At 39.0% G+C, this 24,135-nt stretch overlaps 1 protein-coding gene and 1 long non-coding RNA gene across 4 annotated transcripts in view; one reads left to right on the top strand and one right to left on the bottom strand.

The window, feature by feature from the left end:
* LOC106938052 (RNA-binding motif, single-stranded-interacting protein 3-like) overlaps positions 1–24,135 on the top strand; it is a 65,275-nt gene that overhangs the window by 25,494 nt on the left and 15,646 nt on the right. For 2 of the 3 annotated variants that reach the window (XM_015019879.1, XM_015019878.1), the window contains one exon: positions 17,938–18,110. In XM_015019879.1, the coding sequence (XP_014875365.1) occupies positions 17,938–18,110 (173 nt within the window). The remainder of the gene's footprint in view (positions 1–17,937; positions 18,111–24,135) is intronic. The other variant, XM_015019880.1, reaches the window with a different exon arrangement.
* Positions 1,023–17,176, bottom strand: LOC106938053 (uncharacterized). The gene is made up of 3 exons (XR_001422522.1): positions 15,990–17,176; positions 8,369–8,374; positions 1,023–1,050 (listed from the first exon to the last, which is right to left on the bottom strand). It is a non-coding gene; the product is annotated as an uncharacterized LOC106938053 (long non-coding RNA).

Below are 24,135 nucleotides of genomic sequence, written 5' to 3'. Positions count from 1 at the left end.
TGAATTAAAAGCATCTTGTGCTTTGCAAAAAAATAAACGAGCATCTTTGGTGTAAGATTATTCAGGAGACGAAAGTGATTAATTTAGAAAATTTCATTTTCAAGGAAATGATGCAAGCAATCATACCTTTTGAAGGAAGTGGTTTCACTTATTCAGTCTTAAACCTATTTTTCCTTTTTCTTTTTTTTTTTTTTTTTTTACATATTACAACATTTTTATCCAAGTTCACTATAAAGGTTTGTTGAAGTCAGAAAAGTTTCTGACACCAAAATGATTTTTTCTAATATCTGTGAAGTGTTTGTTAAATTTATGAAAACACCAAAAATATCACTTTAAGGTTTGTTTTTTTTTAGCATTGGGACCACCTTAGAACGAGACAATCATAAAAACATGAACCTCTGTAATATTCAACACTGGTTGCCGACACATTACAGCCGATAACGTTCAGCTGCACCTCCTAAGGTTCACAAACTGTCTTCTTTGATTGGACAAACAGTGGTTAAAAACTATTACTTAGAGTGTGACCCAGAAAAGCTGAAACTCCTGCTATTGCAGCAGACAGTGACATGCCTGACATTAAAAAGTAGCAGGGTGATTTAGCACTCTAATGGAAGCACAGGCTCCAAAATACAGGTGTTATTACTGAAACATCATTTAAACCCATAAAACCGTCTTTTATTTATTTATTTATTTTTTTGTAGAATGTCTCCAAGCTAAGATGAAAGGTGTCAAAAACTGAACGTCAGATGATAATTCATGCTTTTTTATTTCTTTTTGTCTCTGCACAAATTGAACTATTGTAATGGTCTGTTCACTTAGTTTATTAAAAAGATTCTGGCTCATTTCCAGGTTGTTTCAAACTCTGCTGAAAGACTTCTAACTTGCTCTAACAGAGGTACTCCTCCACCCTCCACCCCTCTGTTTTAAAGCTGATAGATTGGCTGCTCTTCAGATCTTTATTATTAAATTTGAATCATAACCTTCAGAGCTGTCCATGGAGAGGTTTGTTCGTATATTTCAGATTTCAGATTTATATATATATATATATATCTCCCCTCCTTTAGTCTGAGGTTGTTGAGCTATTTAGTTGTCTACACCCACTGGAGGAGACCGATCTTTCCAAGCTGTTGCACCCAGACTGTGGAATGCACAGCCAAGCTTCCTATGGCGTTTGGACTATGTGAATACCTTTAAAAAGCAATAAAATACATTTCCAACCTAAGAAGCTTTTAGCTAATCTAGAGCATATATGTCACACATTTATGATGGTTTTGTGTTGGTGTCCTGTTCTGTTGATTTATTTATTTATTTATCTTGTGAAGTATTTCTTTGTCTCTGTAAATATATGTAAAAGATGCTGTATGAAGAAACTTTTACTTACTTACAGATTTCTTACAATACAGATTGGAATTTTTGACATCTTTACTCCCTATGTGAAAACAAAGACACACATTTCTTATTTTTGTTGTCACTCAAGAACATATTGATTTTTTTTTAATTATTATTATTATTTTAGTTTTTATTTTTTTTCTAAAAACATGGCCTCAAACCAAAGAGAAATGCTTAGGCTACAGTAGATCAAAAAGTTGTTTTTTTTTTTTGTTTTTTTTTACAGTGGTGGGTGCAGCTATTTATTTTGTGTATGTTCCAGGCATGTTTTGTCACTGTTCTCTGATGACACCTTTACTTTCAATTTTTCAGTTTGAGATGAAAATTTAGCAGTTTCTGTTCAGAAGCAGTAAGTCACAGCAGATTGAAGGTTTCCTATTGATCCTGTCGCACACGCAGGCCGGTGGCCTGCTGACCATCCTATATATTCTGCCAGCAGCTGTTAGATTTACTGGAGGCCACACTGTCCTGTATTTCACACTTTTACTGCCTACGCGTCCACACCAGCGCTGTGCCAGTCACATATGTGCCTCCTCACTTATTAACTGTATGCTGAGCCGAGGTTGATGGCCAATATTTAAAAAAAAAAAAAAAGTAAAAGCAACTTAAATTTATTGCCATGCTAATTTCTTACTCTAACTCTAGTGTTAGGGATTTTCTCCAACTTCAGCACAAGATAAATTGTTTCTCTCACCTAGAGATACGACTTCAAATATTATCATTGCTTCTTAAGTATATTAATGTTGATATGTTAATCTAGGTTATAAAACTGTTTCCTCTTGTGTTAATTATGGATTAATGTAATTTATTGTTACCAATCTGTTGTTTATTACTTTAGGTTGTTAGATTATGAGTAACAGAAGTTTGCAGCTTCCTGTTTAGTTCATCTGTTGATTGAACACTTAAGAAAAACTTAAATAATGTCCACATTTTAGGTGGAAACACTAACTCTTTGTATGTAATTAAAAATCTCAAAGAGACCAAAATATAAGCAATATTTATTTAATTATAACAGTTGAATGTGTATCTGAGCCTGCATGATGCGTAGTTTTTATACATGCAATAGAACAATAAACCTAATTTCATTTCTGTGGGTAAAAAATATTTAAAAAAAACACCTATGTGTGTTTTTAACTAGAAAGTTTGTGCTTAAATTGTTTCTAATGGCTCACTGGAGGTCGCACAAATTTGCTCTCACCAAAAAATAAAATAAGAACAAATTGTGGTTCTCTGGTTATTACATGACTGTAATGACTTCCCACTCTTATTATTTCCTCAAAATTCAAACAGCAGCGAAGCCTGGGGTCTCGAAAAGGCTAATTCGATTTACAGGCTGTCATTTCTGTCTGTGCTAAGCAAAGCCGTAAATCATTAGATGATTTCCGAGCCGGCTTCCGGGGCTGCGCGGGGCCATCTTCAGCCCCGGCTAATGGCAGATTACAAGTGAAGTGGGCCAAATATTTATCTCACTAACAACCACACCTGGGGACTAACATCTTGTCGTTTTGATTTGCCCTTAGATTGCGTTTCGGAGTGTGACAGGCGAGCGTGAGACAGTGAGAAGTGTCACGCCCAGATTCATGAGATGGTGCTTGGCAGGGCCGATATTGCTGTTTTGGCTGACTGTAGTATACCTGGAGGGAACTTGCTGCTGTCGCTGCTACTCTGCAGCCAATTTAGCTGGAGCACAGCTGCTAAGAGGCTCCCCGAGGTGTGTGTGTTTCAGGATTAGACACAGCACCAATTAAAGCCTCACACTGGTTTTTAAAGGATAAATTATTAACAGCAGAAGTGACCTCTCCGGTGGCCTTTATTCCCCGCTCTGCTATCCACTTGTACGCTCGTCCGTCTCTCCAACCTTCACACACCTTTGTCAAACTTGTAGCTGTTTTATCTTTTCTTCCCTCGCCTGCACTGTTTCCTCAGCAGGACTGCTGTGCTTACTGTTTACCATTTTATATTGCTGTGCTTCAGGCAATGGACAGTATGAGATTCTCGTGGTATGATAACCTTGAGTAAAAATGGAAAAGTACAGATAAGCACAAGATTATTCTTGCCCCTTGGCAGATTTTAGAAGTCATTTGCATTCAACCAAGAAGTTTGCATCTGATCGGAAATTTGACAAGCTTTCTCTCTTGATCATAAAACAGGCTTTGTATTAAAGAATGGCATTGCAATAGTCATACTTCTGAGCTGTTTGGATGCGTTACCTAGTATTTTGACAATTAGTTTCAGGGTGTGAGCAGGAAAACTTCTGCAATGCTCTGCTAAAGTGACATTGTTTACATCTTTTGGGTGCATCAATTCACTTGATCTTGTCAGTCCATTTTCAAATTACCAAGATTGGAGTAGACTTTTACACTTTGCATCTGATCTGCCTGGTTGATAAAGCCAGTTGCCATCACCAACATAACATTAGCATAGAAAAAAAAAAAAGAAAAAAAAAAAAGAAACACTCTGTTGCAAAAGCGTACAAAGTTAATATCTACTTATATAATTTTATATGCTGTGTAAATGAAAATTTCCAGTTTAAGTTGTTCTACAATGTGGAAATAATTTCAAATGGGAGATTATTTAGATTTCTATAAATTCACTGTTATGTAACATCCTCATAACAGAAGTGCTACATATTGGTTCCTGAACAGAGCCTCCCTTCAAAAATCTGAAATCTTCTCTTTAAAAATATTAATGGTTGGTGCTCCTTTATTTTCCACTTATTGATTGTAAAATGTAAAATGTAAAAGACGTAAAGACCTGAATTTGTCCTTCCTGGTAGCAGGAGATGTATCTTGATGCAATCATAGCAACATGCCTATCATGCATGTCTTTCTCACCATTATATTCCATTTCAATTCATGAGTGCATGTTTTCTACTGCCCTCTAGTTACTTTTTCAACTTGCAAATTAACGGATGAGCCGATGGAATTAAAAGAAAGATGTCTGCTTTAGAACGGTAAACCTCCTTTGTTGCCTTTTTGAAGCTTTACCTTCAGAAGGAAACCGAACGCGGTTTCCTCCTGAAATCTTTTGTATTATCGATGCCTCCAGGATGCAGTTGGGCTTGATTGTTGCTGTATGGCTGCTGCTGCTTTGTCCTTTATCTCCCTGTGTTCAATACAGCAAAAGCATGTTAGCCAGTAATGGATACTTTTAACCTTTTCCGGGTAATTTGATCAGACCCTTTAAATCAATCCGAGCACGCACAGTGCCTGGGTTATGATCAGTGAGCATGTTGAGAGCTGCTCTCGCTGCTCGGCTTTAGGTTCTGAAACGGGCAAAGCATGGCAGTGTTGGATGTGATGAATCACTCAGTTCCTGAATTAGTAATGGTGGCCGCTTTTAAGAGGACAAAAAAAGGAAGAAAAAAAATGGGAGGAATTAGAAATTGGTTTGAAATGTAAAATCTGTAGATTAAGTAGCAAATGTCATGTGTACAGCTTTTGATGAGCATAGGGATTTTTCTTTATACAGATGCAGTTGGCTGAGTTAACATACTTCTAGTGCATTTATATAAAATACCGAATCTGGGTACTGAAGTCCTGTGTGTGAGATTTATCATGTTATTCTGTTCAGCTGTGAAATGGATTTCTTTTTTTTCCCCTCTTTTCTTTTTTCCTTACTATTTCTGTTTAATCTTCCACCTGAGATTTAAACGATATATATATATATATATATATATATATATATATATATATATATATATATATATATATATATAATATGTAGATGTATATCTGGGTTCTACCGTTGTCTTTACAGATTTTCCCTTCAGATATCCTCAGGTCATCATCTGATCTGTGAACAGTCTTGGATTCCACTCAATATGTTCCTGCACTCTGATCTCTTCCTCCCTCCCTCCTTTCCACTTGCCCTCACACCTTCTCCCCCTCCCTTTTCTTCTTTCATTCTCTGAATATTTTGCCCCTCTCAGGTTTGATGAAGGAATTTAATTACAGCTGAGAGAGAGAGAGAGAGAGAGAGAGAGAGAAAAGGGAAACAAGTCAAGGAAGGCGGCAGAGAAATAATGACTAGACAGCGACCCTTAGAGCAAGGAAGGCAAAGATAACAGTGTGTTTAAATCAGACCTGGTCAGTCTGAAGGAGAGAGACGTATTGAACTGAAATTAGTGACGGCGGTATAGATTCTGTGGTGCAACCCTGAAACACACACTTTGAAATTACCGTAAACCCCCCCTGCAGTGCCTAGAAGAACCGTGTGTGAAGGGTAATCTGTGCAGCGCATCACACCTCGACGTGTGTAAGGTGATCTTTAACAAGACTTCTTGTTTATGAGCTTTTTAGATGGGTCCCATTAACTGCATGTGGAGAAGGATACAGCAACCTTGAGTTTGTGTACAGAACAGCTCAGTTGGTTCCCATTAGTGAGTGCCTACACACACTTCCTCCTACTGATGAGAGATGAATGTGTATTCGTAATTATCGAAATCCCAATCTTGAAATGTATGTGATTTGCATAAATATTAAGAGCCCACCAGAGTACAAAGGGCTGTAATGCAGCTCATAGCTCAAAAGTTACAAACCTTAGATCACCACTTGTCAAAATTTGTTTTATACATTTAACAGATACTTTAGTTTTTAACTGACTGAATCCATTTCACCAATTTTAGGCAAATCTTTTGCACCATAGCAAAACAAAGGGATATGGAGAGAAGAGCATCTTACATTACGTTATGTCACCTTCTAGCAAGTGGGAAATGAAAATGATAAAAAAAAAAAAAAATAGTACTGCTGTATACCTTGAATTAGAGGCAATGCAAGATAGGCGTCGGCCTCCATGCAATAGAGGTGGGCGGATCGATCCAAAATATTGATAAAATCAATACCAGTATCGATATAATCAGTATTGGATTGAAACTAAGATGGTAAGATCAATACTTTAGTTTCAGATTCCCTCTTGAAAATTGCTTAGTTTCTCAACTCTACCTTAAAAAAACTGTTTCTGATTTGCTCTTAAAAGACAAGTTTTTGCACTTTGTTTATTTAAGAAAAATTGCAATATGTTCTTAAAGATTTTTGTAGATGTCCTACATATTTGTCCAATTTCTGTCTGAGGCTTGGACAAAATAATTCAAAGAACAAAAAAGCACAAACACTTAAAGGTTGGAAGTTTGAGGACATATCAGACTAAAATAAAAAGTATCGGTATCAGTATTGGAATCAGCGATACGGGCCTTGTATTAAGTTGGTAACAGATCAAAAGGACAAGATGGTGTAGGAGGAGAAAGATGTATATTTTTACTCTTATTTTGATTTTAAATGATCTCCAAAGTTATGAACTTTTAAGCTTTTTTTTATTTTACATACATTTTGGAAAATGATGACATTGAAACCTACTTTGCTCATGCCTGTTTGAAACCACAACAATGGTACCATTGCATTTAGTTATTTTTACTTCACTTTGCATAAATTGTCCATGTCCTATAATTATTAAACTCTAGTTTTGTTCAGCTCAGGATAGCCTTAAAGAAGCAATGGGAAATAACATTAGACAAAAAAAGGAATCTATTTTTTATTTTTTTTTGTATTTTCCATAGCACTAAATCATTTCTTCCTAAGCTCTCACTTTTGTGTAGTTTCTCGGAAAACGCATCGTGCGACCTGAGCCGGCATCTTCACTGGTGGTGATAAATAACAGCAAATCGGTGGTTGACTGGAGCAGCACCCACTATCTGAATAAAAAGTAACTGAGTCATATTATCTGCCACCAACACGTTTAACCCTTTAAAATGGGAGAATTCGACAAATACTTTATGTAGAGCGCTCGGTTTAAACCCCACTGAGTTCCACTGATCATTTCCTGTGGTTAACATGCTTTTGTTATTTGAGGTAGGCCTGATGTGAGGAGGCTGATCGTTTGTGTCCATGTGAACTGTTTTTATTGTTATTCATTTTAAGAGCTGAGGACTCTCCTGTATATTTTGTAATGTGACACCTTTTTCACCAGCACTTCCTGCTAGGATTTCCGCAAAGGATTTCCTCAGATAATGCGTGTAATGTTGCCTTGCTTGTGCAGCGCAATCACTCTAATTGATTCGCTGATTAGAACATTCCTCAACCCCCAGATATAACCGCAGACAAACGCAAACGCGTCACTTGCTGTTGTTCGGTTTCTCATTACACACCCGAGCCAGCGCATTCGCAGGACAGATACACACACTAAATCCTATCTTTTTAGCTTCTCATTGTTGCCTTGGAAAAACATTATTCCGTCTATAGTCTCCATTCTTTCACCAGCCGCTATATAAGCACTCTCTCTCTTCCTTGCGCCCTCTTATTCTCATGGTAATTTGGCTGCCTGAAAGGACTGCCGGAGGATTGTTCCTTCTCATTCAACAAAATACGGTAAAAAGTCATTCCTGGGATTAAAAAGAAAGAATGAAAAAAAAAAAAAAAAAAAGCTTTGCGGTGGATTTTCAGGGCTCCGTTGTCATGTCTGCAGTAGCCCGTCGTCTTCCCTCCCCCTGTTCTCATGCTAATGAGCCAGAGCTTGATTGTTTCCTCATATTTTAATCTCCTGTATGTGTTTGAGCGGAAAGGGAGGTGGGCAAGAGCTCGGTGGAGGGCGTGGGGGGTTTAGACAGAGTGAGACACACGGTGGACGAGGAAGACAGAGGAGGGCAGTGGGAAGGATAGGTGGAGAAAGTTTAAAAACGAAAGACGAGGAAATTGAGGAGGAGAAATGACTAACTAGAACACTGAATAGGTGAGGGACATGAGAGGAGATGAGATTGTTATTATGTGGGGCAGGAGAGCCGCCGGGGCCGAGCAGGCGTGCGTATTTTATAAGAAGGCATCTTCAGCTTATTTGCTGTTACAAAGAATATTTTGATAAAGCCTTATTTAAAATTTACAAAAGATTCCTGCAGAACAATGAATCATCTGTGCTCTTCCCTCCTCTGAAGGTTTTCACTAGACCAATCACGGCTGCGAAGCCCCATCCTCTGCCGCTGTCCAGGCACATACCTCTGGGTTGAACACTAATCAGGGCCAATGAGAGGAGGAGTGAGAGAGACCTCGCTGAATAAACCCACATAGCATTTGCATAAATATACATAATAAAGGAGCTCTTGGAATGCTCCCCCTCCAATTTGTGTAACGAGCGAGCCAGAGGTCATCCATTCCACAAAGAAGAATGTTTCGATTTCTTGCTTTTTGGAGCCGATTCAAAAAGGTGGAGATACAATCATCTGCGTGGGTTCTCAAAAGTCTGAAGTAGTGAAATGTCTTCCTTGTTTATGACGCAGGAAAGGTTTTCATTAGGAAGAGTGTACTGTAGGGCAACCACTGTGGTCACAATTGTTTTGTTTGTTATATACAAAGCAAGGACCGCATTTAAACAGCAACTTGTTGGACTCTGCATAAGAATATGATCAGCGGCTTTGAATTTTAAATAGATTCAAGGCTTTCTATTGAACTGGTTTGTTCTTTTTTCCTTTTTTTGGGGGGGGGTCTGTGGCAAATTTTGAAATTCCAGGTCATAAGGTTGTCGCATCGATAAGGGCACGTGGGTTGAAATTTGACAGGGTTTGTTTTCTTCGGGAAATAAATTGGAAGCTGTTCTTCCACATTGTCACTTTAATTCAATTCATTCCAGTTCAGTTAAATCCATTTCAATGAGTCAATTAAACGTTTTATTCTATTATATTGCTTTACATTGATGGCTCACAGTTAATTTGATCTGTTTTCAATTGTGTTTAGTTTTTAGCTCAACTTCCCTCAAATGAGTTCAATTAATCTCCATTCAATTTAATAAAGTTTATTTACTTTAGAGACCCAGTTCACAGCAAACTAAGACTCCTAATTATTTATTTATAATTTAGTCTAATTCGCCTTATTTGAATCCATTTAATTTATCCAGGTCAGTTCAAGCTGTGAGCCTTTGTCATTGAGTCATCTGTGAACCCTGAATACTAGATGATGTTTATTTCCAGATTTTAGATTGCTTGACGTAAATAATAATTTTATTTTAGGTGTTATATGCAGTCAGTGTGGCATTTCTTTTCACTGGTATCTTCCTGGTAGGTCTATGCATCTTTAAAGTAAAGATTGTATTTTGTTAGCTTGAACATTTCTAATTCTCCTTATGTCCTGATCCTCTCTAAAGAATCCATCTGGACGTCGTACATGAACTCCACTGGGGTCAGAACAGTGTCCCAAATGTTCCACATTGTCTTTGTGGAACATTTCTTCTCAGTTTACAAGAAATCTTCCGAAACAGAGGAACATTCTTCAAATGTGGTGGTTGCGATGTTAAGTAGCTGCGTGTTCCATGCAAACACGCAGCTAATCGGCCAAAACCAATAACAAAAGCCTGTAATTGGCGAAACAAAGATGGTTAATCAGCTGCGTGTTTCCCCGCCTCCCGAGATGAAAATGTCTGTCAGTCAGATTTACGGTGTCCGCAAACTGAATTCAAACACAAACTTTACCATTTTAAAAACAACTGAAACTGCTATTTTGCAAAAACAAAAATGAAAAAAGAAAGAAAATCACTATTTTCTCAAAAATGGTGATAATGAGGTGAATGAATGCTCCATGCTGCTGTCCTAAATATCTTGGAACAGGATAGAGGATTTTATTGCATCAGTTTTTATGATGCCAATAAATGAAAAAAAAAAACAATCCTAGGGCTACACAAACTGCCACAAATTTTATTGTCATTGCAGTATCCCTGAACAGAAGATTAATATTCTAATTAAAAGCCTTCTTAATGTACAATAGAAGCTAATTTATTAAAAATGATACATCCGGGTTCTCCAAACCATTTTTTAATGCAGCAGAAAATGTTTCAGAAAAACAATCAGATATTCTGATAAAGTCATGAAACAAAACAACACAAATGTTGCCTGGTGCACCTCTTTTCTTATAAAACCATTTTGTTGAGGTAAAACATTTAATTTTCTGTCTAGATGGAAAGATTAATCACTGTCTTTAAGAATTCAAATCTCTAGAACTACATTATTTGCCCACACACATCTACAACTGCAGAATACCAAATAATTTTGCTCAAATTACCCAAAACTCTCCTGAACTTTAAAGCTGACGTATGTAGCGCTTATAAAAAATATATTTCTCTTTAGATATTTGTTGAGACTGCACTCTGTCGCAACAGTATGATATGAGACAGATAATCCCACACCCTTTGCTTTGTGCTATGCTACAGCTAGCATAGCCTGTTATTAATGCTCAGTCTAGCTAGATTAGCCACCGATGACTGCAGATAAACAACTTTCCTGAAACCGTAACTTGTTTCTCCACCATCTGCACATTTAGCAGGGATTAAATGAGTTTGGTTGACAGTGCTAAGCCCTTCCTCCTAGCCCGGATTGGTTGTTTTTCTTCGGGAGCGGTGCATTTCTTCAGACAGCAATAGTAAGTAGCTCAGAGAGGAGGAGGAGGAGGAGGAGCTCGATCTTTTCACAGATTCTCTCTCTCAAAGCTTCTTACTGTCACAACATGACGGCAGTTTCAACAAATATGTAAAAACATATTCTTCATAAAGGTTACATAGGAACCCTCACTGAGCCTTAATCCCAAGAGCGACGAACTGACCAGGCTAATTCCGATTCAAATCAGTCTCGAGTTAAACAGCTTACCCGTACGCTCTCGCACAGCCTACGCCTCACCTCTCTCTGACCTCCTCAACATCGCTGCCACAGGAATTCACCGAAAGTTCAGCAACCCACCGCAGTCACTCTCCATCACCTCCTTATCTCTCGCCAGGTCACTGAGCACCAAGTGCAAACCGGGTGTCCTCAGGGAATGTTTGTGCAACTTGTTTATGACATCCCAAGTGTGTGTTGATGCTGTTGCTGTCGATGTTAACAAGAGAGACAGAGAGGTAGAATGCTGGAACACGCCGTTCCGCCGGGGAACAGGGTAGCCGACCTGATCTTCTGAGGGGGCAGCGGGGACGGAGTCAGCTGGAAAGAAAGCGGAAGGAGAGATGACGAAGAGGACGCAAGAGGAGAGCGAGCGAGAGTGAAAGTAGCTGAAATATAAAAATGGCGAGATACACTGAAAGCAAGATAAAGGTAATGAAAAAAACAACAAACCTGTTAGCAGTGATGTTGCAAATCTTTTTTTCTTTTTTTTAGTTGAAGTATGCACTCCATAGTGAGGTTTCACTTGATAAAATTAAAACCTTGTCATCAAAAGGGGGAGAAAATTTACTCACAAAATTGAATATAACTCTAAGGTCCGGGTTTAGATTTCAACTTTAATTTGATTCCGACAACCTTCAAAACGCTGCAGACACCCCTCGCACTACTGCTTTGATTATATTTAATAGGTCATAGAGGGTACATTTCAGATAGTCTGCTTTCTGCATTTTAATTAAAGAGCAACTTTTCCATTCGGACTGGCCTCAAAGTCATCTAAAGTGTCGGCTGATGAAATTTGCAGACAGCCCCGTAAACCCTCATATCCACTCATTTGTATTTGAAAACGAGCATCGTGCCTGCAGGGTTGAAAACCCTTAAGTTTCCATTAACGTTATATTATTTTAGTGTTAAGTGAGTCCAGAGCTATTTTGGTGTAATTTATTCCTCACTCTAGCCGACGTTTGTCCAGAGAGAGGAGATTATCATAGTAATATCATGTCTCCAACGAAAGCTCAAACTTTTAATTAATCAGGAAAAGGAAGCGCTGACATTTTTCTGAAGATTTGTGACAAACTAGTGTTTTCACATAAGATGAGGATAGCTACAGAGGGCAATTCAACACCTCACAGACTGAATAAACTGAGTGCTGTTGATTTTACCTGAAATCGTCTGTAAAATCAGCACTTGCTCTCTTGTTTACTGTGGCCACATGCCGTGATGCGCATAAGCATCCACAGCCATCAAACCTTTTCAGATTCTTTGAAAAAAAAAAAAAAAGTAGAATGAGCTCAGAAATGTATAAAAGGTGTTGAAAGATGAAATTGGGTTACAAAAATAAGCAAAGCAACAAAAAAGAACCTGAAGTGAAAATGAGCACAAGAATCTGGCTTTAAACAGGTACGAAACCTGATAACTGATGTTATTAAGCAGCCTGGCCTTCAGTTTTGAAACTGAGAGTGAGTCAGCTGCAGATGTAGTTTAGCAAAATCATATTTTTTTTTCTGATTTTTTTCTAAGAAATGTCTTTGTAGAAAGATCAAATGGTTTGCTTTTGGTATAAGACATCAAAAGCTCCAACTAATACCTGAAACAGCAGATGTTATTTTCATCAAATGATCATAACCGTGAAACTGAACCTCATGTAAGAACAAAAGACTATTTTCTACTTTCCTTATAGACTATTTTCATATTCTGCTATTATGTTAGCAGACACCTGTATTAGATTTGTTTTTTTATTTGTGAAAACCGTAGTATCAAATATTCATTATAACCACATTTGGTAACATTAAAACAGTAACTTTCAATCAATATAATGATAGAGCAAAACAAAGTAGCACATGAAATGATACTTACATTTTAACCTTTTTTATCCCTCAAATCAAAATCTGAATAATGTGTTGTGTGTTTTTATACAGCGTGCTTTATGCCGATACAAGATACAATATCATGAAACATAAGAAACATACGAGACAGGTCAGAGATAAAGTCGAAGAAAAAGTGGTTGTCAAAAATCCCCAAAAACATGAGATTAATGTGAAGATTCACTTTCTTCCCACTATGCAATACTTGTGCTTAACTTATAGCCATAACTACAGTGGAATAGCTTAGATTAAAAGATACATAATGTGTTAGAATGGTCCAGTCAAAGTCCAGACTTAATGTGGAATCTGTGGAAAAACCTCAATCAATGCTCACAGCTTCTTTCCATTCAGTCTGACTGAGGTTGAGCTGTTTTGTAAAGAATAGAAGACAAAATGATTTCAGTATCTAAACATGAAAAATGTTAGAAACACAAATGTTTACCCCTGGAGCGGTAATGCAATGTAGCTCTACAAAGTATTCACTGTAAGGGTTTGAATACAAATGCACTCCCACTTAGCAAATTCTTAACTAAAAGAAAAAAAAAAAAAACATGAGTATTTGTTCATAATCGTGCACTATGTACTGTTGCTCTATCACATTAAATCATCCCAATAATATTCTCTAAAGTCTGTAGTTGTAATGTGACAAGATGCAAAGAAGTTCAAGAGCTGTGAATGCTCTCGCCAAAACGTGATATGTCTTTGTTTATTCTTCATTTCCTCAGGATATTCTAGCATATGATGACTGTTCTTCTTTGGTTCTTGTAAGATCTTGCAGCATCCTGAAACCCGCGAGTTGTTGCCTCCTCAGTATTTCTGGCAAGCAATAGCCAAAGCTTATTTTAGCTGTGCATATTTGTAATCTATACCCTGTTTTTATTCTGCTGTTTTCATAAGCTCTTCCTTAAACCTTTCCGCCACTGTGCTTAAAGGCATAGTGAGTATGAGAGAATCTCAGAGCTGGACCCAAAAGTAGCCCGCATTCTTTCCTCTGTGTTTCAGGAAGCTTCAGAAGAGGCCGGAACAAGCCTCCCCTCCACCCTCTCCGCTCCCACATCCCCCTGCTTTTCCTTTGTCTTATCAACCCTGTTATTTACACTGATATGCTCTAGTTTTATCATCACCAATAGCCATTTATGTTTGGTCCAGCGTGTCACCCAGAGTTCAAGCTTTTTGGGGACTGTGCATCACCTTTAGCAACATCTCTATTAGCAGAATTACCTACAAAATGTATTCAGTTCAGTTCTCTGTCCAATGATAACAATAATAAAAACATTATGAGTGATGATAAATGGCCTGCACTTGTAAAGAATTTTATCAAGTCCAGAGGACTCCAAAGTGTTTTACACTACATTCAGTCACACACACACGCACACACACACACACACACATTCACACACTAAAGATGGTGAGCTACTGGATGGTAGCCACAATTGTTGAACATTTTCACACCTTTCCAAAAGTAACCTACTGAATAAGATTCAAGAGGGCAGCCAGACAAATAGAGGACAACTTGGCATGGCGTCGCAAATACAATTGTCTGCAGATCTGTGTGGATGCACACTTTTGCTTTCGGCAGTTATATGGACGTTTTGGATTAACCTGCCTATATGTGAAATGTCTGGTTAGAAAAGAATGGTAGGATGGTGAAAATAATTCAAAGAGAATTGTATTTGAAATTAGCATGATGAACTAAGTCCATAATGGGAGCATATTTGTATGTTTCAGATGTGTAGAAGTATTTTCACATTAAATCTGTATTTCCTTAAAGACTGACATATTCTAAGCGTTTTTGTGATTAGCAAATTGAACTTGCTCCCGGCTGCAGTGTCGGGGGTTATCTCACCAGCGACAGAGGCACACAAAGCAGCAACAGCGGTAGTCAGAATCACTTAGCATCTGGTCATACATATTTCCTCAAGATAAATTTAGGAAAGCTTTTGTGTGTGTTTTTCTTTGCTGACAACTAAAAATGCAGGAAAGGTTCAGATGGATTAGGGATGGGATGATTTTTGATCACAAAACACAGGAAAAAGTAAAAATTACAAGAGTCAAAACTTGCTACTTTCTTTCTACTGATTCTGATCCAGTTGATTTTAACATTTTATGGTTTGCCATTCCATGACTAAAAAGGGTTATTCTACTTAGATTATGAACAATATCATGAATCAAAATGATCCTGTTTGATCCTAGTGATTGCTCACATTGTGGATGTGAACAATCACAAACATTTACTGGCAGATATAGATAAGACTGTGCTAAATCTAGAATTAATCTATATTAATCCTTCTCCCCCTAAAAATGTTTCTGGTTTCACTTGAAAATATCCTTTGATACGATCCACCTCTTGTGTCACTAAGAAGGTCGGACATGTGCTCACCAGGGAGTCAGCAACACACACACACACACACACACACACACACACACACACGACACAGCGGAGCTGCGTTGTGATGTGTTGCTCCTTCACGGCTCAGTCATGCATAAAATCCAGTAACTGTTTGCTTTGTGTGACAGTTTGTGTCACTGCCTCTGAGCCTTTTTCCCACTGCGAGAGCTGCTCCACTGTACTAAGTGTGTCAACAACACCAGCTGAGAGGCAGCCTTCAGTCCACACGCACAACTCAAGACGAGTCCTTCAAAGAACGAAGGGAGAAACTATGGGAAAGAGCAGACGGAAGGGCCAGTGGACATACAGGGGCAGTGTGTGGGATGCAGATAGGCGGAGGTGAGAGGATCAAGGAGCCGAACGGTGACGTGGTCAACATTAACGCTCAGATCAGAGGAAAAAAAGACAGGAAGAAGTGATGTTATGAGAAAGAGAAATATTCAAATTGTTTTCAAAGACTTTCCCATATCACAGCCTCTGACACAGCTCACCATCATCCCCACCCCAACAGCTGCACAAATTTGCTGAAAGAGGTTCCCTGGGCAAGGCCTTTGATCAACTGGGTATATGTATACATGCGTGTGCGCGCGCGCGTGTGTGTGTGTTATGCTGTGTCAGTGAGACAGGAGAAAAGAGATTTTACACATTGTTCCATGCCTTGATATCTGTGTACACAAGCGCAGAATATGTTTTCTGCTCCAGATCATAATGCAAACGGGCAAAAAACATATATATATATATATATATGTCAGATTTTAGATTCTTTTGTGTTTGAAACTTTCCATCACTCAGATTGATTTCCATGTCATCTGTCAGAGGCAGTTGGACAACAGTCCCACTGGTAAAGTGTGTAGACTGAGTCAGGCTTTGATGCTGCGGGGTTTCAATCATCGTAGCCACAAGCATGCCAACACAGATTGTACAAGTTTTCTGATCTTAAGTATGATATTTTGAATGAGACACTCAGGAAGGGTCCAACACAGAGCAGCTGCTTCTTGTGTTTTAAACCCTCTCACTGGTTAGTTGTGTGTGAGCGCTCATTGTAAAAATACTACTCTAAAAAACATCCAAATGTTTGCATACTCAAATATTTCTGTTTCAAATCCATTTTTTTTCTTTTGCTGTAGGAAGTCTTTTCTACATGTACTGAATCCCGTTAATAATGTCCCTCTGAGCTTTCACCGTGCCTGTGCGTGAACGCGTGCGTGGGTGTGTGTGCGTGTGTGTTCATCCATTGGAGTGTGATCTGAGGAACACTCAGGTAATGGATTAATATCAGAGTTGGCTCAGGCTTCACGTTGCTCTGCAGTGACAGCCTGTCATTATCAACAACACCAATGGCTCACACATGCACAAACTCACACACAGTCACACCAACACACACTATCCCATCCCTCACATATACACAGAAAGTCTCCCTTTCTCTTCCATTTCTGTCGCTTACGTCTACGTTTCCCCGTCTTCGAACTTGCTCGGTGCGCTTTCGCACAGCAGGACTGACCTCTGTGTCGAAAGAGCGTAGCTTCACTCAAAGATCAAGACAAAGTCTTTCCAACACTGTTGTCATGTTTACTTCCAACAGTCTTCACTTAATACTTTGCCTTGGGCCAAAGCAAGGATGGATGTTTCATCAGTGCCAGACACTCATTAATCCTCACACTTGCCTTCCTCCCTGCCAGAGCTGGTCATCTTATTGAGCCATTTAGCCAGTATTGAGCTGTATAATTAGACAGAGGAGGCCGATATGAGATGTTTTAGGAAGTTAAAGAGCGACATAACGCTCCGGCAAGGATTAAACTTTGTGTGTCCGGTTTTGATTCCACATAGCCACAAGGCATGGCAACAATATTTTGAAATATGTCAGGCTATTGAATTTTCTTTTTTATTCAGCAGTGCTTGTTAAAATGACAAAAAGGTTTTACATTTGAAGCAAGGACCAACACCCAAAGGTGAAAATGATGGAACAAAAAATGCTCAACAAATAACTTTTGTCTCAACTTAAAAAGTGAATGGATGCTTTTAATTATAACAATTTAATTGTTCAGCTGTTCAGATAAAAAGGAAAAACTTTATAAATGCTTTGAATTTGCTGCAACTGTCAAACCATGTCTAAATGCAATGTTTCTGACCATGATACTAACATGATAAAAGAATTATCACGTTCCAATGAATTGCACTTTCAAGACCTTATTTGTCATTTTGAAGCTTCAATTTATGTTTTTCTAAAGACCTGCAGTTAATGGTGTGCAAACATCCTACTTTGACCTAAATGTGATAAAATTGCAATCAAATAAATGGACGTTTGTGGTTGTACTGTGTTATAAAGCTGAAAGGGTGTGAATCCTTTAGCAAGGGACAGGAAATGGTTGGTGTTGTGATTCGTGCAAGTTTCTGTGGTAAAACGCGGTTCCATCTTGGCCTGTTAATCTGTTCACCTCATATCCTGCCTTCTTAATTTGATGTGCTTCCTGCTGAATCAAGCAAATGGAGTGGTACAGGAAATGATAACTAAGCAGGATGAGTTTGGTGGAAGGAGGATGTTTGATTAGGTAGAAATGGGCTACATTCTTAAAACCCAAACGAACCGTGTGCAGACTCGACGGCGCACCAAAAATAAATTAGCCAGAAATTAAAATGCACCTTTCTCATTTGTTCTTCTCCCCCGTTTTCCGCAGCAGTCCTATGCTCCTCCTCCTCAGCCCATGGCTCCACCAAGTCCAGGCACAACAGGAGGAGGGGGTGGAGGTCATGGAGGTGGGCTGGTGGAGCAACTTAGTAAGACCAACTTGTACATCAGGGGGCTGCCACCTGCCACCACAGACCAGGACCTCATCAAACTCTGTCAGCCGTAAGTTTCGTCCTCTTCCATTCTGTTTTGACTCGCCACCAGCTTCGCAGTTCACTTCATTACCGCTCAGCTCAGTTCTCACTGGTTTAATTAGTGTTGTGTGAGTCCAACAGCAGCATCTAATGAGCATCAGCAGTGTGCTGTTGACCTATGGGTTCCTTTCGGCTTCCTCGGGGGGAAAAGAAACGCACACAGCCCACATGGGCCTAACCCTTCCTCTCCTTTCTGGACTGTGTCACATGCTCACATGGGGAGAGAAAAATAAACACCCGTCTGTCTTTCAGCAGAAGTTTTAAGCCTCCCAGATTTTCCAAGTCAATTCTAAGGCAGTGATAGTAAGTAAGTAAATCAGTCATACAGTTTGCATGCTTCCATCGCTCCTTAGTAACAGCCTGGGAACAAGCTGATTCTTTGACCCACAAAACAAAATTTTAACATACATGTTTATATGTATATTGGTGGAGCTGTTTTCTTTTGTTAAGCATTTTTTCTTATTTTTATTTCCTTTTTTTTATATTAAAAATGGATCATCTTCTAAAACACTGCCATGGTCATAATACAAAAAGTTTTATAAAAAAAGTAGCAAGGCAATAAGAGATTTCTGATTATTTTAGTTGTAATTCGGTAATCATGAGCATTTTTAATTCTGACACCACTTATCAATAAAAGTTGCTATCCACTGATTGGCTTCAAGTTAAAAATAAGAGTAGATTTTAATTTTTTTTTTTCCTAAAAAATAAATATCTGTAAAGATTAGCACATTTCGTCTCTAGAAGTGACTAGAGCAGACAGAAATTGTACACAAATATGATAAGCATTTATGTAAGATGTCTTTGGTAAAGTTGAAAAAAGACTTTGATTACATCATAAAAAAAGTTTGGTGCAAATTTTGCAGGAAAACATCATGACCAGATAAATTCAGACAGAAGAAACTCACCTTTCCAAATCTAATTGTTTAAATAAGATAAAGCTTTTGAAACAATACACATACTATGCATTGGGAAAGTATTCATAATGCTTCACCTTTCTCACATTTTGTATTACAGCCTTACTCTTATTATTCGTATTAAAATAAATCTCTTTCCTCAAAATTCTCCACACAAATAAGCCGTTTTGACAATGTGGAAAAAAGTTTTTGAGATTTTTGCACATTTATATAAAAAACAAACAAACAAACAAAAAACAAAACAAAACAAGAAACCCCATTTATGTAAGTATTCACAGCCTTTGCTTAATAGTTTCTTGATCCACTTTTGGCATCTGTTGCAGCTATAAGTCTTTTTCAAAATGGTGTCACAAGCTTAGCATGCTTATCTTTAGGTAGTTTCATCCATTCTCTTCTGCAGTTCTTTTCCAGCTCCATCCGGTTGGATGGGAGCCCGCGCTGTGCAGTCATTTCCAGATTCTCTCCCTGGCAACTCCAGGACATTCACAGAGTGCTTTGGGTCATTGTCCTGTTGAAAAATGAACCGTCACCCCAGTCTGAGGTCAAGATGATCAGTGGAAACAGCTAAGAATAAGGCTGTAACATAACAAAATGGACAAAAAGGGAAGTACTGAGAATACTTAGTGTGTGAAAACACTACACAAGTACTAGCAGAGATAATATATCCTGTTAACTTTATATTTCTCTGACCTCCAAATGCTGCCGCGGTCTCAGCAGATGGAACACGGCATTACAGAAAAACGAAGCTTATGGAGAAACAAGAAGTCTCACTTTGACAAAAACTCTGCGTCTGATACAATTTTTGGCTAGAACTTGTTGGTACTTCCTTTAATGAAGTAACTGGAGTTGGGCACAGTATTCAGTCAGAGTAGAGTTACTGCAGCACAACTTGAACATAATATTACTCAAGTGGAATTAAAAGTAGAGCACAGTTGAAACCTCTTCTAAAAGTGCTTTTCTTATTCTTCTTTTTTTTTTTTAAGTTTCTCAGCTGAATGTAAGAAGTAAATGTACCTGGTTAATACTCACCTCTGATGAGCTCTCTCACTGCTCCTGTGTGTGTCAGCTGCAGTTCAAGTCAGCTGTATGTCAGTGTAGCCCTGCAGGCATTCTGGGGAAATTGAGTGAAAAATAGGGGCCAATAAAAGCTGCATTAGGGGCCAAGTCAGCTTGCCAAGTGGCCAGTAACATTTAGAAAAGGTCAGAGTGGCAGAGGGTTGTCAGTGGGGGCTACTGGACAGCAGTGAAAGCTTTGGGGATCTAATACACTCTCCAGCTTTCAGAAATGGACAAAGTGGCAGTTTCCTGTCACTCGGTGACATGACAGGTTTTGCGTATGCACGCAGAAACCAGCTCACAGACAATTTTTCATACGCGCACACTGATACAGTAAGTTAATAGAAGAATATTTCACCGATAGCACACAGACACATTCGCAAATTCCTTCTCTGGCCTCAATGTCATCCTCATCCTCAGCTACCAGGCTCGGGTTGTTTGTGGGCACATCCGCCCCCTTCCATCCTTCGCTCCGAGTTCCCCTTCTCCCTCTCTCTGTCTTCGTGCCAGTTCTCAGAGTGTCAGTGAAAAGTGCTGTTGTCAGCTGACATTTCCAATCACTCCCCCGGTCGCCAAAACTATGGACACACTTTTAACGTCTGGGGACAGAGCAGAACGTGAGCAGAATCTGAAGCGAGGAACAAGGGCAATTTCACTCACACTCTCCAGCTTTAACTCACACTTGTTGTCTGTCTCCCTCCCTCACACTTGCCACATCTATCTATCTATCTATCTATCTATCTATCTATCTATCTATCTATCTATCTATCTATCTATATATCTATCTATCTATCTATCTATCTATCTATCTATCTATCTATCTATCTATCTATCTGCAAAATAGCATGGCAAACCACAGAATTATAGTTTTATCGATTTAGTTTAGGGACTTTGTCCTGCTGGAAGGCAAACCTCTGTCTGGTTCTTAATAGCTTTGCAACCTCAAACGGGTTTTCTTTTTAGCAATTCTTCTACAGACTGTTTGCCATTGATCCATTTTCCTATAAACATTGTTGTTTGAGCGGGAAAATCCTAATAATAAATATTAATGTCTGCTTTGGAAGAACAAAGACGTCGGCAGACTAAAGACAGAAAACGTGTGTGAATGAGAGGTAGAAGGTTTCGCTTCGTGAACGAGTGAATGCGTTTAAGTAACCAGGATCGGTCAAGAGAAGTGAAGGAAAAAAAGATAATTCAGGAAGAGTGGAAAGCAAAATAAGAGAAGACGTTAGTGAATACTGCTTTCGTCTTTGGTTTAGAGATGGTGGCCGTGTCAATGCAGGAGATGTAAATATTATTTGTTGGAAGAGCCCAATATGGACAGGGATGTAAATGAGGATATGAGTGGGATAGCAGAGGTTGGAGACGCTAAAAAGAGGGAGGGAATTAAAAATGTTTCTCAAACCAATTCAAAAACAATACAAAACACCATAGGCTACCTGGAAAAGGCAGTCTCTTGCTCAAAAATCCTTAATTCATCTCTCAAAAGTAAACATCTGTGAGTGAACATGTTAATATGTCAGAATGGCAAGTCTTGGTTGTGCGGTATATGCATAGGAGAGTCAGATTGCTTAGTCATATTGTTGAAATAACTGACATATAAACTGTTATAAACTGCCACTAACGTTTTGATGACAAGTATTGTAAATTGCAATTACGGGTGATCAATGACAAGAGACTGGACAAGACTCACATTTACGCTTTCATTATAATATGTTGACAGACCGTTTCGTTGTAATACAGAAAGGAAAAGGCAGCACTGCAGAGCATAAGGACGAAACACTCAGAAACGGGAAGATAAGACAACACATGCGCCGCTGTTTGAACTACAGAGCCGTCTTCCTGTTCTTTTCCTCACCATGCTGAGGACAATTCCCCACTGGAGTGAAAGAATGAAGATCAGGGTGAGAGGAACTCCATCAGCATCTTGTTGCGGGTCGCAAACCACATCTTGGTGATTTTGAAACGATGGAAACCGGCATATGCCCTTTGCCTCTTCTGCCTCTTCCTCTGTTTCGACTTCTTCTCTACGGCTGTTGACTCCGTCCAAATCCTTGTCTTTCCATTGCCAGAAATGTAACATTGTGCTGTGCTCTGGCTATATGTGATTAATCCCTGTGAATTCCTGCCTTTCCCCTATGAAATCCCAGTCTAAACAAAAGCATTTTCCCCCCCATGCGATTGTTTATTATATAACGTCCATAAAGCATTTGACCACCTACCCTACCGACAACTCCAGTACACATCACTGCACTCGCATCCCTTCCAGCTTATGATTAAAACTTCACAGAGAACACTTTTTAGTGCTTAAACTCAATGTTTCGGTGAAATTAAGCCGTCTTCTAAACTCCGAGTAAATTGCTTTCTCGTCCTGGAATCAGTCCGAGGTTTCCGATGCTTTACAAGCGCCTGAAGATGTTAAACTGCATATGGCAACAGATTCAAAGACTTGTGAAAAAGCTACACTTTCTCTGTCCTCCCTCTGTGTTTGTCGGTTTGAGTCTAACTAGCGGCTAGGCAGAAAAATGAGAGAAACGTAAGAGACAAGACAGCTGCATCGAATCCTCAATTAGGAGCTACCTCACACAGAGACCAAGCTGTGTGCGGATGCTGACGCATGCGTGCTAACACGCAGCTAAATGCACAGAGTGCACACGATTCGCAAACATGCAGGATTTGCACATACATTTGATGTACACAAAGACGTCTTGAGGAGAAGCAGAAGTGAAGGTTGTGTGTGTGTGTGTGTGTTGATGGGAGTGGCGTTTCAGAGGACATCAAACGGTGAGAATCCACTGGCTGTTGACGTTGTTCCACCAGGGAATGAAAACATGGATCTGAAGCTGTGAGGGCCCTCTGAGAACTGTCATTAACGCTTCACTGAAACACACACTCAGAACTGTGGTGTGCACAGATTTTGTCAACCCTGCCACAAATGAGCACGCTATTTTTTTTACCGTCATACCTCCTTAAATCTCAGCAGTGGAGAGAAAAAAAAATAACAAGAAACAAGAACGCCAATTTTTTTTCAGTTTTAGCGTTGACTCTAACTGGAAAGCATTCCTTTCTGTATGGATTTCAATTTTCTCTTCCTTCAATTTTAGGACTCAGGTCTTCCTAAGAGGAATGTCGTGCTGAAATCCATCAGCCTTGGCCTGTAGCAGCGCAGCCTTGACCGATCTCTTGACAAGGCATCCTTTCTTGGCTCTGTAGTGTTTGGTGAAGCCAATACAGACTTTGAAGCTAAAGAATTTTGAGCTCGGAAAGCGATTGCCGTTTCGTGCAGAGAAGGAGATATACCGACCGGACTGGCCAAAATCTGTTCAAGAAGAAAATCTTTGGGCCTAGAATTTCACAATATTTCACTGCATGACCCGTTTCAAAGACTTTTCTTGGGGGAACATTTAAAGTAATGGAACGAGGACACGCTGACCCGAACCATCTGTCTCCGGTTGTCTGTTATTGGCGTGTTTTCTGTATTTCAGCAGGTTTTTATGAGTAGCTCACCTTACTGGCTTTAGGTAAAATCCAGGTTGATGTTTTTTCAAGTCACAGCAGGTGACTGCCAGAGTGAAGGGAAAAGTTCCAGTTGGGTCGAGAACAGGACATTCTGCACTCTTCTCGCTGAACTTATTTCATGCTCTTCTCAGTCACATTACTTCATAATTTGATCTATTATCAACGGTTTATTCAATTTCACTTCGCAACAGCAGATTTGTGTTGCCGTCTAAATCATAAAGAGTGTTTACCACAGAATCAAGTCAAGAATGACGCACCATTTTGGATGTTTTTTTTGTTTTTTTTTCCTTGTAATTTTAATAAGGCTATGGTGTATTTGACTCATCCCCCCCCCCCCACTTTAAGTTTCAAAAGCCAAAGATTATGATATTTTTTATGCATTCCAATTTAATGATGACGCTCACAAAGGCATTATTTATTTGTCAGGGCACTGTAAATGTTTTTTTTTTTTTTTTTTTTTACCGGGGCTTTTTTTTTTTTTTGATTTTTTAAGTTAAAATAAAG

Source organism: Poecilia latipinna, unplaced genomic scaffold (assembly GCF_001443285.1).
Source record: "Poecilia latipinna isolate Pla-1442-1.1 unplaced genomic scaffold, P_latipinna-1.0 Scaffold2497, whole genome shotgun sequence".
NCBI lineage: Eukaryota > Metazoa > Chordata > Actinopteri > Cyprinodontiformes > Poeciliidae > Poecilia > Poecilia latipinna.
Note: the sequence above shows the minus strand (reverse complement) of the source record. Positions and strands in the feature narration are given on the sequence as shown.